This window comes from Patagioenas fasciata, chromosome 8 (assembly GCF_037038585.1).
Source record: "Patagioenas fasciata isolate bPatFas1 chromosome 8, bPatFas1.hap1, whole genome shotgun sequence".
NCBI classification, from domain to species: Eukaryota; Metazoa; Chordata; class Aves; order Columbiformes; family Columbidae; genus Patagioenas; species Patagioenas fasciata.
In genome coordinates, this window is record NC_092527.1 from 15,492,368 (window position 1) to 15,507,353 (window position 14,986).

General features: G+C 41.7%; 1 protein-coding gene across 3 annotated transcripts in view; it reads left to right on the forward strand.

The window, feature by feature from the left end:
• Positions 1 to 6,524: 6,524 nt before the first annotated feature.
• The window catches only part of RET (ret proto-oncogene), an 85,260-nt gene continuing 76,798 nt past the window's right edge, over positions 6,525 to 14,986 (forward strand). Inside the window, exons 1-2 of one of the 3 annotated variants that reach the window (XM_065843248.2) lie at positions 6,525 to 6,599; positions 8,268 to 8,610. In XM_065843248.2, coding sequence (XP_065699320.1) covers positions 8,565 to 8,610 — 46 coding nt within the window. In that variant the 5' untranslated portion in view covers positions 6,525 to 6,599; positions 8,268 to 8,564. Of the gene's footprint in view, positions 6,600 to 7,816; positions 7,832 to 8,157; positions 8,611 to 14,986 lie in introns of those variants that run through there. The other 2 variants (XM_071811747.1, XM_071811748.1) reach the window with 2 other exon arrangements.

Sequence of the window (14,986 nt, forward strand, 5' to 3'; positions counted from 1 at the left end):
AAAGAAATGGTATTAAATGCTCTTCCAGTAAATACTCTGAAAACCTATCATGACTTGGCATTTTGAGTAGGGACCTGAGGGAAGAGAGGACTGGGTTTTTCTCATGTCCTTGAAAATCAATCCACATCTGCCTGTATGTTAAGCCTCTAACTAAAGGAACTTGCACACTCAGCACTTTCTGAAGACTTTCTGCTAAAATCCCAGAGTGGTCCATTTGTCTGTAATGTGTTCTTCACTCTACAGAGCCTTAGGGACATGCAGGATGTCAGAGGGTCAGGGACCTCTTGTCTTGAGGTGAATCTCTACTGGGCTGGCCATGACTTGGCATCTGTTTCTCCTTTCATTGGTCACGATGATTTTAAGAACTTTCTAGTCCTTTTTAAGCTCAAATTATGATCAAATTCCAAAGTTCAGTGGCAGACATAAATCATAGCACTTTCTTGTTCCTTTTATGGTAGTTGTTGTTTTGGGGGCTACTTTGTTTTTAAGGAAAGCTAGGTTATACTAATATACTCAGCATATTGCATATTCATAATATGGAATGTTTAGCTACAGTAACTGGTCCAACAGATGGCTATTTTCCTTTGAAATGGTTGTTTTCAGCCATTTAAACCCTTGTAGTAACTTACACAGCACTCAGTGTGGCTTATATGATGCAATCCTGGAACTTTGATTTTTAAAAAATATTTTAGGAAATTACATACTGCAAAAGATTGAACTCAAAGACAGTGTTGCAGTATTAAGCACTCAAAATAGGAACAAAACTTAACTTTTCAATCTGAGTTCACCACCTTTGTGCAAAGTATTTGTTAGAGTATGTGTCATTGTATATTATTGCATTTACAGGATTCAGGCCCTACTCAGTGCACAGGAAAACCAAAGCAGAGTCCTCCATTCATCACTGGTATATTATTTTGAGGTTACATCTTTGGGTTGGACCACAGGAATTTACAAGTTCCGGCACTACTTCTGACGCTGATTTCTAGCTGTTCCTGAATGAGACTGAGAAGGCATATTAGTGAGCAAATAAAAAATGTATGGGGCAATCTCCCTTCTCACATTTCCTCACAGGCAAGATCTTGATTTCATTTTTAATGTAATGTTCTTTAAATGTACAGACTGTGTACACTGTAATAGAAAAATACATCCTGTTAGATCGATAGAATGCAGGGGCCAACGTGCCTCTATAAACCATGGTGTGAATGAAGATGTGTGACCTGATTATCTGAGTGCTTTCTTTTATGACTGTGATACCATATATTTAAAGATACATTTTAGTATTAATCCAGATCTCTTGAATTAGCCTAAGATCATATTTCCTGGTTTCTAATTATTACAATTTAGTAACATATGGTGCTGAAAGTAAATCAGATTATGTAGATCATTTAACCCAATACAGGTTAACTTAGAGGTGAAGTCCCTTATAAGTCCTGAATCTGATATTTTTATACTAATTCCTATAGTGACAAAATTAATTGTTATTCCATTGAATGTGATGTTCTCTTCATTAACTTTATTGTGCCTTCATGCTTATATTCATAACTGAATAATGATCGTGAATTGTCATCTCTTCTCTGGCAGAATTAGACCTGATGATGTAAGAGACTGAAAACTAGCAGGTCACTGTTCCTCCTTGCAGTATTGGGGCAAATCCCCAAGTAACCTAAGTTATTGTAGCTTTACTCTGAACCTCTGAATGTTTACAACAACGGAGGACCTTACCTGTGATTACCATATAAAAGATGTGCCTTTTTAATTTTTTTTTTTTCTTCTGATCATACATAGGAACAGCAGAGTCTAGCACTTCTGCTGCCAGTGGCTTCTTTTGTGGAAGACAGAATGATTTGAGCATACATGCCTCGCACCCTTGGCCCTGGGCTCTGTAGAAGCTCTGTCATGGATTTTGTTCAATTTGTATGGGAACTCTGTAAGGTGCTGAGCCAGCAGCCACCATGCTTTTCCAAGCGTCTGGTTCACACTGGTGTATCCTGTGAGGACTGAAGAATGCTGACTCTTGCAGAACCCCATCTGTGACTGCGGGTGACATTGCCAATGGCGCTGTGGCATGTACCAAAACCTACTGTGGGTTGCAGGAAGAGTAGCATGGCTAGAAACTCTCTCTTAACTCCCCCATGCAGAGATGTCTATGCAAGGAGGGTGAGGCCTCTTCTCAGGAGCAGTGTGGTAAGTGTAAAACTGAAAAGATTTCAGAGGTTTGTTAATGAACTTAAAGCAAATCAGATTTTATACTGCTCAAGGAAGGTATGGTTTTGTCAGTCCATTTTAATTACATTTCATATTGAACTCCAATAATTTGCATATTTTGGGATAGTTTTTCTACATTATTAGTTATTTTATAAATTATCGCATTTGAAACTCCTTGGATTTGTTTTTCAGGTTTTAAACCTTTAGGGCATGCTGTGGTCATATTTTCAAGTTCTCAGCAGGCAAGTGCACTATTTAATGAAGAAATTAAAAAAAGCTGAGGTTCACAAATATTTATGGACATTTAGAAAGTTATCATAGCTTTATCTGGCTGTTACTATTTTTATTCAAGTTGGTAATGGAGTATTTTTTAGGGTCATTTACATACTTCAGACATGGTTTTGGTGAGCTGTAAAACATGGTGGGTGGATCTGACTGTACATATAACAGAATCACTCTCTAACACATTCACATCCCACAGGTCACTGTAGGGGTACTTTAGCCAGGCAGTGAGCAGGAAGCCTTGGCTGTGTAAGTTCTTTATGAATAAGTAGGGAATTGAGGTTTCACATCTCTCAGGTGGACTATTATATTTGACACCAAATTCTAAGAAACAAGGATGAAAATAACCTTTTTATCATTATGATCATAGTAGTACATTATCTACTGGAAATGGACCTGGAGAAGAGTCAACAAAGGATGTTTTATATTTTGTTAGCTGGTTTTAATTTATCAGCTGCCAGTTTCAATATAATTCTCTAACTAGTTGTACTGTAACTTCTGGAAAAATATCTACCCCCTACCACTCCAGTTCTGATGGGGGATGTGTAAACGTGCTTGTGTGTGTTCATAATGTTTCCAGGCAGATTCAAAATGTTTGTTTAAAAGCTAGAAAAATCTGGTCTTCAAAGTTCAGAAGAACTGTACTGCTCATACTGATGTGGAGAGATTTATCATACGCATGTCTGTTAATACCTCAGGGAAATTATTGCTTCTTGAATAATGGAATAAATATTGAGCCTCAATGCCAAGGTGCCTGTTGGTTACAACTGTTGGGATTATATTATAGTATGGGTCCAGGCAAAAAGGATTGTCTGTGCAAATGAGTTAGTACTGAGTCATCAGCCCTGATGCTGTCCCTGATGCTAGCTGGGGGACATTCCTGCAGTGACGGAATGGCAGCAGCTGGCATAGCTCTGATGGATGCCTTGCACCATGCACATCACCCTGGCGATGCTGTGGGCTCTCTTGCATGGGGCAGCGCACATCATTGCAGTGAGAAGTTCACATCCTGTTTTAATCACACTCCTGTAACCCAGCTGGTCCACAACAGTATACAAAATGAAGATCTGGATTTGTCTCTGAGTTTGGAAACTTATGGCTACCGGAAGTACAACAGTTGAGCGTCAGCGTGTATCATGGCGAACACATAATCTACATGCCTTTTAATGGGGAGCATCCACGGCACTCCCAGGACTACCCTTAGAACAATGATAAAAGAACTGAGCTGTAGTTCTTAGTCAGTTTTGAGGGCTAAAGTAAACAGACAGGTGCAAGACAACATGACCTTCTTAGTGGAAATGAAACAAGAAAACACCTGCTGTTCCCGAGTATTGGGAGAACTTGTTTCCTCTTTGCATGGAAACATTCTAGCATTGTCATCCCATGCTTCACATCAACCTGAAGCAATAAAATCAAGCAGGTGAAAATTTCAGATAGATCAATGATTTGATGGTATCAGTCATGGAGGTCTGTTCTGCCCCCCAAAAAACAGATAATTATAATTTACGATTTCATGATGGTTTTGATACTTAAGTTTACGCTTTCAGTGAAATAATCCAATGGCCATTAATCAGGCGTTGCCTGGATTAATATATTTTCAAAAGCTCTGTATTATACTTTACAGTGACACAAGCTACCCTTTTTTGGAGGAACTTAGAATCTTATTGCCAAGAAGCAGCACTGGGTCTGATGAGGGCAGTACCTGTGGCAGTCGCCTCACAGGAGGGGCAGATTTGCCAGGTCGTCAAAGGATTTTGGTTCTTCCTGGTCTTGCCTTGGCTCGTGATCTGCTGTTCTGCTTTCCCTTGCACAGCATCTTCACTTATGTCAGTTCCTTGTCACTGTTATTGCAGTAATCCTGTTTTTGCCATGGATTCTATGTATTGGACAATGCTGAGCCCTTGTTCAAACTTATTGTGATCAGGACATTTAGTGGCATTCTTTCTCCACAAGAATGATTTATTTCCTCCTGACATGAAAGCAATATCTTCTTGGTTCTCTTATCTTGGTGCTGTGATGTAGATGTCCCTAACATAGTTTTGCTGCTTTCTCATAGTAACAGGTGTTTCTGACCATTTCATAGCACTTTTGGACGAGTAATTCAGGAAAACATGCTGCTCTTAGCTCTTTCAATGCTCTCAAATGGACAAAAATTAAATAGATTATGTGGATATTGTGCAGTTTAAATGTTAGCTTGTATGTAACAAGCAGGGAAGAAAGGAGCAGCCAAAAGGATAAGAAAATAAAGCCCATGGGTTGTGGAAAACCATGTATATAACAACTTGAATCAAGTATGCCAAACACATAAATTCTCTGTAATTGTCTTTGATCAGTCCTTCTACCATTAGATCTACCTCAGAAAGAATATCTATTCAGTGTCATCCTAGTCATAACTATGACTCGACAATTTGATCACAAAGTAGTGTTAAGTGTTAATAAGCAATTTTTATGATTTTAAAATCAATTTTCCTAACGTGATCATCAATAGCACTTCAGATTCTGAGACTCTATGACAACCAGTCTCATAGCATGCAGAAAAAAGTGTGTAAGTCCTGGACTGATCAACAATTGGATTTCAATCACAATGTTCTAGGAGGAGTTTTATCTATGAAAATATTTTAGCATTCGTGTGTGAATGTCTGGAAAACATGGGAAGGTGAAACAGTCCTTAAGTGTCCTGCCCTGATGCTAAATTAGCATGACCTAAGACTTCTGATGAAACCAAGAAACATTTATCAATTAGCATCAGTTTCAGGAAGCATTATCATATCAAGACATCTCACGGTGCGTTTATAAAAGAGAAAAAATACAATAATTTAATAGCTCAGTCTGCTGTGCCAAATGAATGACTCAAAGCAGAAAAAAAAAAAAAGAAAAAAAAAGAAAAAAAAAGAGTATGAGCTATAGCTTCACAATTGCACCAGCCTACAGGAAAGCGTCAATTAATTTCTAAAGCATTTTGCTAGGAGAGTGATGGGACATGTCACCACAAAGCTTGAACTTGTCTGGAGAATTAAGGACACCTAGTTTTTTTTTCCCCATTTACTAGCACTGATTTTCATTCAGTTTTCAGAAGGCCTTCACACAAAGAAACCAAGTGAATGACATGAGCATGTGTTTTATGCGTATTGGAGCAGAAGTTAGCTGTTGGAAAGAGGAGGTGGTAGTAGGCTTGTATTCCTCTAGTAACTCAAGGGCAGATGCTTCACAGTCTGTGTGAGGCCTCTTTAGGGGTGTGGAACAGGGCAGGAAGTGTTTCTGGTTTTCCCCCTAAATTTTGAATTCTGAATGAAAATTTGAAATATCTCCATTTTTATTGGCTTTTGTGGGGTTTCATGAGATGCTGCAGTTATTTTTGTCTTCCGTATGGTAGGCTATGTTCCTGTATGAACAACATTTCCTCAGTATACCATCACTTTTCCTTCGTGAAGGCTTACAGTACACTGGAGACTATAAAGGAGAACAGCTTCAGGAAGGATGGTGACTACATTAACATTAGAGTGATGATCAGAGCAGCTGGAACACCAAAGACACCAGTATTTAGTTCCTTTCCCATCCAAGTTGGCAACTTTTTTCCATGTGTGCTGTGCATAAGCTATAATCCCCTGAAAACATATAAATCTGCTTAACTTAAAAGCCAGGAAATCAAATGAAAAAAATTATTCTGGTGACCTTACTTCTGCTCCTTGTATGATGAACACGATGGCATCTAAAACCAGTTTTAATGCACTGGAGCAGAGCCTGAAGTTGGCAGAAGAGTACAGCTTTGGCTTCAGTTCTTGAGATGCCAGAAGAGATTGGAAGTCCTTGAAATTCTTCCAAGAAGTCACTTTGTCCTGGATGGAAACTGGCATTTATCAGTGCAGATGATAGTGGTGTATAGATGGCATCAATATTGATTTGTATACTGTGCGAGCTTTTAAATATGATTTAAGCTAAAGCTCAGCTTAACGTTAAGACATTTCTCCACACAGCATTGATTTAATGTTAATGTTTTTTATGTTCCTTTCTTTGCTGTAGCCTTTCCCTTGGTTTATGGAGACATCCCAAATATGCGTCTCGGTTCTCTCTATTATCAGGCATTTGTGAAAGCCCCACAAACACTTGTGAATGTAAGTATTCAAACGTTTAATTTATATTATCTGTCAGGCAGCTTCAAACGCAGTCAGTTTATGGTGGTTGCTAGTGTTCATCTCAAATTCATTATTACCCCTTCAGGTGCTTGCACTTGGCTTATTGTTTTCCTAAGCCTGATGAAGAACATAGGAATGCTTGATGGAGATCTAACAGAAAAGTTAAAACAGCCTGGCTCTTTTTATCAGTTCTGTAAGGTCACTTCTTTTATGTTGCCTCTTACAGTGTTGGGTATTTTAAGCGGAGTACTTACTGGACTAGAGAGAGAATTTCCTATTTGATCTGTATTGAAGTAATCTATGGCAGTTCTTGCTAAGTGAACTTGCACTGAGTATCATTCTACTGTGTGTGTCTCCTTGCTCTCGCTTGGGCGTTTCAAAGTGGCTGAGCAAGATCAGAGCTGTAGCTGCTGATCTGTGTCTGAATCCTGACGTCCAGATCGCCAGAGCAGCGCGGCTGTGTGGAGGTGACACCTGCTTTGGGGAGGGAGGGGGAGCAACTACATCCCTAGCAGGTCGAAGTGGCCTGGGAAGAGAGGTGAAGAGAGGGGTACAGGGTTTTCCCTCAGCGGAGAGGTCGGTGTGCCCCCGCGGGCGGGCGGAGGCCGCTGTCTGGCGCTGGGCAGCGCGGAGCTTGCGCGGGCGCGGTGGCGGCGGGGGCTGGGGGGCTGTGCCCGCCCCGTCCCGGGGCTTCGCGGCGGGGTCCTCCCGGCGGCTGCGGCCGGGCAGAGCGGAGCTGGGGAACGCGGCGAGGGGCGAGTGCCGGCCCTGCGGCGAGGGTTTGCCGGGCGGAGGCAGGTCCGGCAGCGCCGCACCAAATGCACTGGGCGGTGTTTGTTAGCGGCGGCTTTTTCGGACGGCTTTTCTCAGCGAGCCTGACCTGTTGTTAAAGCGTAGTTTTGGTCTGCCTTGGTTAGATTGCTATATTTCTCTTTTTTTTTTTTTAAATATTTTTTTTATTTTCTTCCCCTGCTTGCGGTTTAGAAGTGGCGCTTCGCGCTAAGCGGGATGCTTGCGTTCCGGGTTACTTTGGTTGCTTGCCAGGTAGAGCTCATCTCTTACAGCATCCTCCTACCATCAAGCAAAAATCGTCTCCTCTCCCAAGGATTAATTATTCAACACGTTTAATGTGTTTGGGGCGGGGGGGCGGAGGAGGCCACTTGGATACATCCTGGTGCCGCAGCGCCTGTTCCTGCTTTGTCTCGCACCTGGTGTGTTTGCGCGGCTCGCGGGTCTTCCTTCCCCCCAGCCGCCTCCTCCTCCTCCTCCCGCCCGCACCCCGCTACCTCCCTGCGGGGGCTGGGGGACTCGGGCCGCTGCACCGGCACCCCGCTGGAGGTGGCTCCGCGCTGGTGCTCCGAGCCGCCCGGCGTCCCGCACCTTGTCCGCCGGGATGCTCGGGGCGGAGCCGCCGCCGCGCCCCCTCCGCTCCCCTGCGCGGCGGCTTTGCGGGCGGGGCGGGGGCTGCCGCCGGGCGGGGCGGCCCCGAGTGGCCCGGGTAGCGCGCACCGGCGGCCGGGCGCGGAGGAGGGGCCGGGGGCTGGCCCGAGCCGGGTGGTGCCGCCGCCCGGGTAGCGCGGGGGGCTTAGCGGCAGGCGCGGCGCGGCAGAGCGGGGCTTCGCCTGTGACTTCGGCTTCTCCCCGCAGAGCCCGAGGGGCGCCGGCACCGCTGAGAGCACAAGGGCGCGTTCTCCCGGCCGGTGGCAACGGGGCGGGACCTGGGAGGACCGACGGAAGAAGCGGGCGGAGCGGCATCCCGAAGAAGCATCCCGGCGCCGTCCGTCCCGTCCCTGCTCGGTGTGGTGCGTCCCATCGCGGCCCGCTGCCGCCGCCCTGGGCCATGGGCCGGCCTGACTGAGAGCCCGCTGGACCCGCAGCGCGCCCGGTGCTGCCCGAAGAGCCGGCGGCCGAGGCGGGGCCGCAGGAGTCCCGGCGCGGGGGAAGATGCCCTCGGCGGGGCGGGCGGCGGGATTTCTCCTCCTCTGCGGGGGTAAGTACCGCCGACACCGGCCTTGCGGGACATTTGCCGGGCTTCGGTGATCGATGGCACCGGCGGCTGGGTCCGGCTTCGAAAACCTTTCTCAAAACACAAACAAGATATAAATAACCTTAATACTTTTTCTTTGCTTTTTAAGTTCTAAGGTTAAGTCAGAACAGATGTGAGTTTCCTTGTTCTTTAAATTTATGATGTGAAAGGGAAGACTACATTCAAGCGTATTCCTATTTTAAGTTTCTAAAACATTATTCCTTCTCCGTTGTCCCCCTCCCAGAGATTTTTGTATCATCAAATTAAATGGGGTCTGGATTGATAAATGAAAATGACCAAAAATATGAAAAGTTATTGGATCATAACTTAGATGATGCTATCCACAGATGTCAAGTTTCTAAAGCAAACAGAAAATCCATTCTATCTCTTTCTTCCATATGGCTTTGTTTGCCAATGCATTTCTGATGTTTACATGAATAAATCAAAGTTGTTGTTTGCTTGAGAATGCAGTACAACCTTGCACGCCAAAAATGTATTTATGAAAAAAGCAAGTCCCAAACCAGTCCAGTAGTTCATTAGTTTGTATAAGAGTAAAGTGCAATATTAATTCTGTACTCACGGTTCTCTGTAGACAGTGCAACTTGTTCCTTCTCGTTATTGTTTCAATTTAATTGTTATTAGTTCACACTGGCTTAAACTACTCTCTAAGTTGCAGAGACTATAAAGCGTCTAATACAATAGTGTTTTTTCTTTAGTATGCTAAAATACTTCAAGTTGCCCTTATTGTTTCTCTTCCCCGTACATTATTGTTAAGGCCTGATCTTCATTAAAACTCACTGGTACTCAAACCTAGGATGTTTGAGAATAAAATATGTGGATTATACTACATCTAACCATTTATTTAAAAAACAAGCAAACAAAACTCCCCAAACAACAAAAACAACAAAAAACGAACACACAAAACCCATAATGCATTGTATCCCAGTTCATTTCACTGTCCAGAAGAATTAGCCATACTTTTATTGCTAATGGATGATCTATCACACCTACTTTGCTTTTATCTTTGGCAAATCCATTTCCTTTAATGTTTTTGGCAGAATTGGGAGAAATGTAATTTACCTAAGTTCTTCAGTTTGAGGATTATGTTTTCATTAGCCCAAATGAGTCACATGCATTTGCTTGAAAATTATTTTCAGTGATTTCCATTTAAGCTGGACAGATGCTTACTGCTATTAATGCTGTGATGCCCCAGAATATTGTGTGTACTGAAGTAACGGGTGCTTGGAAATCCTGAGCAGCTTTCTTGTACTTTTTTTCCTTCATTGTTTCTGTTTCAGTTGGACTATTATTTGATTTTACTTTTAATTGTACAACTTTATATGAATTCCACTCTGAAAGTAATGTATGGGAAAGGGAATTGTCTGTGTGTTCTCCCCACTCAAGATAGGTATCTATCTAAAGCCTCCTTCTTTAAGTATCAGACCTGGGCAGTTGGAAATCAGTTTGAAAGACTTTTTATTATTAAATGTGACCATAAATTGTTAACTCTTGGATCTGTCCATAGCTTGGAGGAATATTATAGAAGTTGATTTATTTGAGCAGCATAGACTGCCAAGTAGACTTTTATTTTTTTTTTAATACCACTTGCTTATACTTATAATTGCAAATAGTAATTTTGTTTATGTTCTCAGCTTTGACTGGTGAGCTTAACATTTGATTTCCTTTAATTTTTACTAAAACTATGGGGAAGAAAAGTTGTATACATTTAGGATCACACTTTAGGGTAATTGTATTCATAGTTATTTCAAGAAGTCTAGCGTATTAACAATGTCATATGGGTGACTGTTGCTGGAGAATCACTGTTTCACATTGTTTAGATGTGTGATACTAATTCCTATTTATGTAATAAAAGCTGAGTTGATAACAGGGGTAAGGTGAGTCATTATGTCTTGGAGGTACTAGCAAAATCCCAGCGTGCTTAGAGTCCCTGTTTAGAAACAGAACTACCTGATGTGTGATGCTGCGGTGCGCTGGCAGGAGGAGGAACGCAGTGAAACTTCAGTGGGGCTCCATCCCAGGGGAAAGCCAGAGATTGTTCAATGGGAACTGTGTCAAGCTCTTGCTGGGTGTTGTGAAGGAGTCTCTCACACCCGGGCAAGACCTTGCCATAGAGGATTCACCACTCGAAGTTAACATGCAGTGATATGCTCCTGTTGGTTGATTTATCTAATGGTGGGTTTTGAAAGCTTAAAATTGCAGTGGTTCTTGAAACACGTGCTCAGAACTAACCCAAATGTTATCTCTAACTTAGAAAGAGATTGCCTTTTACCAAGTGAGCTGTGTTAATCAATCTTGTGAGTGTGCTGTTAGCTCAAGGGGTTAGATCTGGTTCTTTTGTATTGGTAGGCTTCCAAAAGCACACTGGAGCATTTGTTCTGGAGCAGAAAGGCTGCAGTCTTGCTGCTTTTGCACCATAAGCAGTGCATGAATCTCCTGCAGGCACTGGTATCAACATGCTGCAACCTAGAAATAGAGAAAGTAAAAGGAATGTTTCTTCTCAAATGAAACATTATTTTTCATTAATATCAATTAAAAGAAATGCAGATTTTTATTATGGAGTGTGCACATGTATTTTCCAAAAGTTTTGCATCTTGTCAGTTGTAGAGATTCAGGGTGTTTACTTGCACTCCATGCTGCATGGCTGTTTGACACTGGAGTTTTGATTCATTTCTGAAAGCTCATTGGTATAGGAGAACAACATTGTTCAGTTAAGTATAGAAAAGCATGCCTATGGGAAAAAATTGGGAGGATTGTCTTATCTGGAAAGTAATTTTTGTTATTAAAGGGAATACTTTTGAAGAGATAATAGATTTTCAGTTAATAAAATAAATTTTATAAGTATCACAGCATGCATATTTTGTAAAATCAGAGAGAAACCTGCTTCTACATGGAAATAATAAGAGATGCTACTTTAACAAATGTGCTCTTGAATATAGACTATTCAAACCACCTTCTTTTTTTATTGGCTGTGGCATGAAACTAGTGATGAACATAGTAGTTCTGATATTCATTTAAGCAGGGTATCAATTCTTACGGTGCATTTTCCTGCTGCTATGGTTACTGTTAATATTTTATTTTCACTAGTTACAATTTACAAGTCCTGGCTCAACTCATGCATCCAGATCAAAGACAGAGTTCAGAAACCAACTGTGTAAATATTAACATTCTTCTCAAAGTTTATGTATTTTGTGTAATATTTGTATTTCGTGATAGAAAATGGATGTTTTCCCTAGGAAAAGAACACCTATGTGATTCTTCCAAAAAAAGATCCCCTGTACAAAAACGTCTTTAGATTAAAACAGTGCTAATGAGATCAAATGGTGGGGCACAGACCATTGACTTGAGTCAGGGACCTGGCTAAAGACAGACATAATTTTTTTGTGTTTACCTGTCATTTTGGCAGCATTCTGGTTCCACAACAAGTGATTTTCATTTTATTTCATTAGATTATAACCCTGGCTGTAGGGCAAGGGCAAAGGGAATCTGTGGAGACACGTGAGAGGCACTTCATTAGATCCAATGTGTCTTGTTTAGGGAGGGTCTGAGTGTTATTCTGAGGTAAAATTGAAATCTCACTGCTCCTATTGGTCGTAAAAAGAGTATTAATTACGACAGTTTGGTTCTGTCCTACGTTGTTGGTTTTCTCTGCCCAGAGGTTCAGCATCTCATGCACTGGCTCTTCCCCAGGCAGCTCACAGCCCTGCTGGGGCCAGCGCTTTCCCTCGCACCGCCCACCTGCTCCCTCCTGGACTGGGACGCAGCCGCTCTACTGGTGCAGACCCATCACGGGGCTCATCCCAGCGCTCCTGCAAACTCCTAGGGAAGGTGCCTGGACCCTCTGGGGCCCTCCAGGCTCATTGTCTCTCCTCACTTTATTCCTATTCCCAGGTCCTTCCCCTTCCAGTTCCTCAACAAATGAACTTTTGTACTGAAGTTCACAACCTGCAGCGTTTTCCATTTCACAAAAAGTAATGTACCATGTTGGGTTTTCTTAACTTGTGCCCATAGCATCTGTATTTGTGTTATATTTAATTCCCTTTACTTCTCATCGTTATTTTTGCTGTATCTTCCATATCTTGGATGCCTGTATTTGCCTGTCTGCCTGTCTTCTCAGGGTATGTGTCAGGGCAGTGCTCAGTATTGGCTTGATTAGTTCTGCCAGTCAGTTTGTTGGTCTTCAGCTTCATTCAGGGGTTTTGTTACTATCGTACATTATAAAGGAAATTTATATGAAGATTACAAAAAGCCAGCATTTTAATGCTTAAAAATGCATGCATTAGGCTTTGATTAATAGACAAGATTTCTTGTAATATTAACATAAGCAGTCAGTTTGTATGACAGCATTGGTTCAGCACCTGTAAACAAGATGTACATTCGGTAGCATGCCAATGTTTAGTTTTCCATCTATATGTCATATTATAGTTTTTGAGTGTTTCGTTTTTTTATTTTTTTTAACGTAACTGAAACAACAGACATGAGTAGTGTGAAAACCTGTATTTTATTAATCTCAGTTTCTTCCCCTCTCCCCCACTTTGGCCCCTGGCAGGAGGGAGAGGATTTCCTTGCTTGCTGCTGTACTTGCATTCTTGGCACCGCCGCTCAGGCTGGTAACGAGGCGAGTACTAATTCTGGGCTTTTTAGAATTTGAACTGAGGTAACTGGTTTGAAGGAAACCAAATAGTATCTCTCTCCTCAGTACCTCATTTGGTAACTGTGCTGTTTCATGCATGCTGTGTATTTAAAGGAGATATACTAACAGTAAACAAGAATTCATAGCTCCTGCTCTTTCTAGGTTGCTGTCTTCCCCATGATGCAAACTAGCAAACACAAATATGCCATGGGTTGGCAAAAATCCATGCTATAGGAGCTCAGTGATTTTTAGAGAGCCTTTTTGTGTAAAGGTCACTTAGAGCCCGTCTGCGGTGAGAAGGTTTGCTTTATTCACGCGTTGGCATCCTTCAGCTTTCCCGCAGAACTGAGAGTGGTGCCAGCGGGTGATTGACTGGAATTGTCTCTTGATTTTGAAATGTAATGAACTGCCCGACACTTCTTATTGGTGTCTGTGTTTCTGTTAGTGATGTTTCAAAACTTTACCACAAGTGCTGATTCTGTATCTGAACAAGGCGTATGTTAAGAACATGCCCATTCGGGACTGAGGCACGTTCATGGTGCAGAGTCTGTTCTTGGCTCTTTTTACTTTTGCTTGGTTTGGCAGAAGCAGAGCTTAAAAATTCACCAAATTATTCAAAAGAAACTTTGGAATTGTTTATTCTCCAGATGATTTTTTTTTAACTGTCTATTACATTTTTGGAAAGCGAACAACTGAAGCATTGCAAGGATAAATAAAGCAATTACTACAGGAGAAGGATAGATTTGAGGCTTGCATATTAGTTTGGTTAGATCAGGATTCAAGTTCAGTTAACAGCTGTGCTACAGATTTGCTCACTGTCTCACACTCTCTCTTAGTTTTCTGTAAAATAGTACCATCAGGAACATTCTCCTTTGCATGTCATATGTTGGTTGCATATCACATAACCCCATACTGGAGCCGACACAAAGTGGGAAAATACACTGGAAAACTTTACCGAATCTCTAGAGTGATGACACATCAAGAAAAAAACCAATCATCAGAGAAGCTGTAGGTAGCTGTAGAACAAGGTCTGTTTACAGGCTTTATTTTTCCAATGGTATCTTGCCCTTCATCAGTAAGAGATATTGGCCACTTCCACAATGTTTTGACAACTTTTATGTAGATATGTTGCTACTTTATAACATTATTAAGAAATTTTATGTTAATAAAATAGTCAGATGAATTTTGCTCCTTTTGGAGCTCTGTTGTTTTTAAAAGGACAAAAAGGGTACCTAAAGCCATCTTATTCATCAGATGTTTTATCTTCCCCCCGCCTCCCGCCCAGGAGAACACAAAGCTTCTCTTAAAGATTACTTCATAAAAACAACTGAATAGTTTCAGATTTCTGGATCTTGACGTGGGACCATAAATATAGCAGGCACATTTTTACCTAAAAGAGGTGCTCTGTAAATCTGCGGAAATGAAGGTGATCATCAGCGCTTTAGAGCTTACGGGAAAATTACAGCGATCGCAGTGAAAAAGGGAAATTGGAAACTTTACTGGGATAAGACTGCCAAAAATGTTTTTTGACTGAATTACATTAGAAATTTGCCTAACAAAATCAGGTGATTGTAAAAAGAAAATGGGTATATTACTCCTAATGGTTGTCTAATGGTTTTTCTGTGTATGCTTTTAGGAAACTAATTAAACATTATATTTAACTGGTATATACAAAGTTGCTTGTGTTGC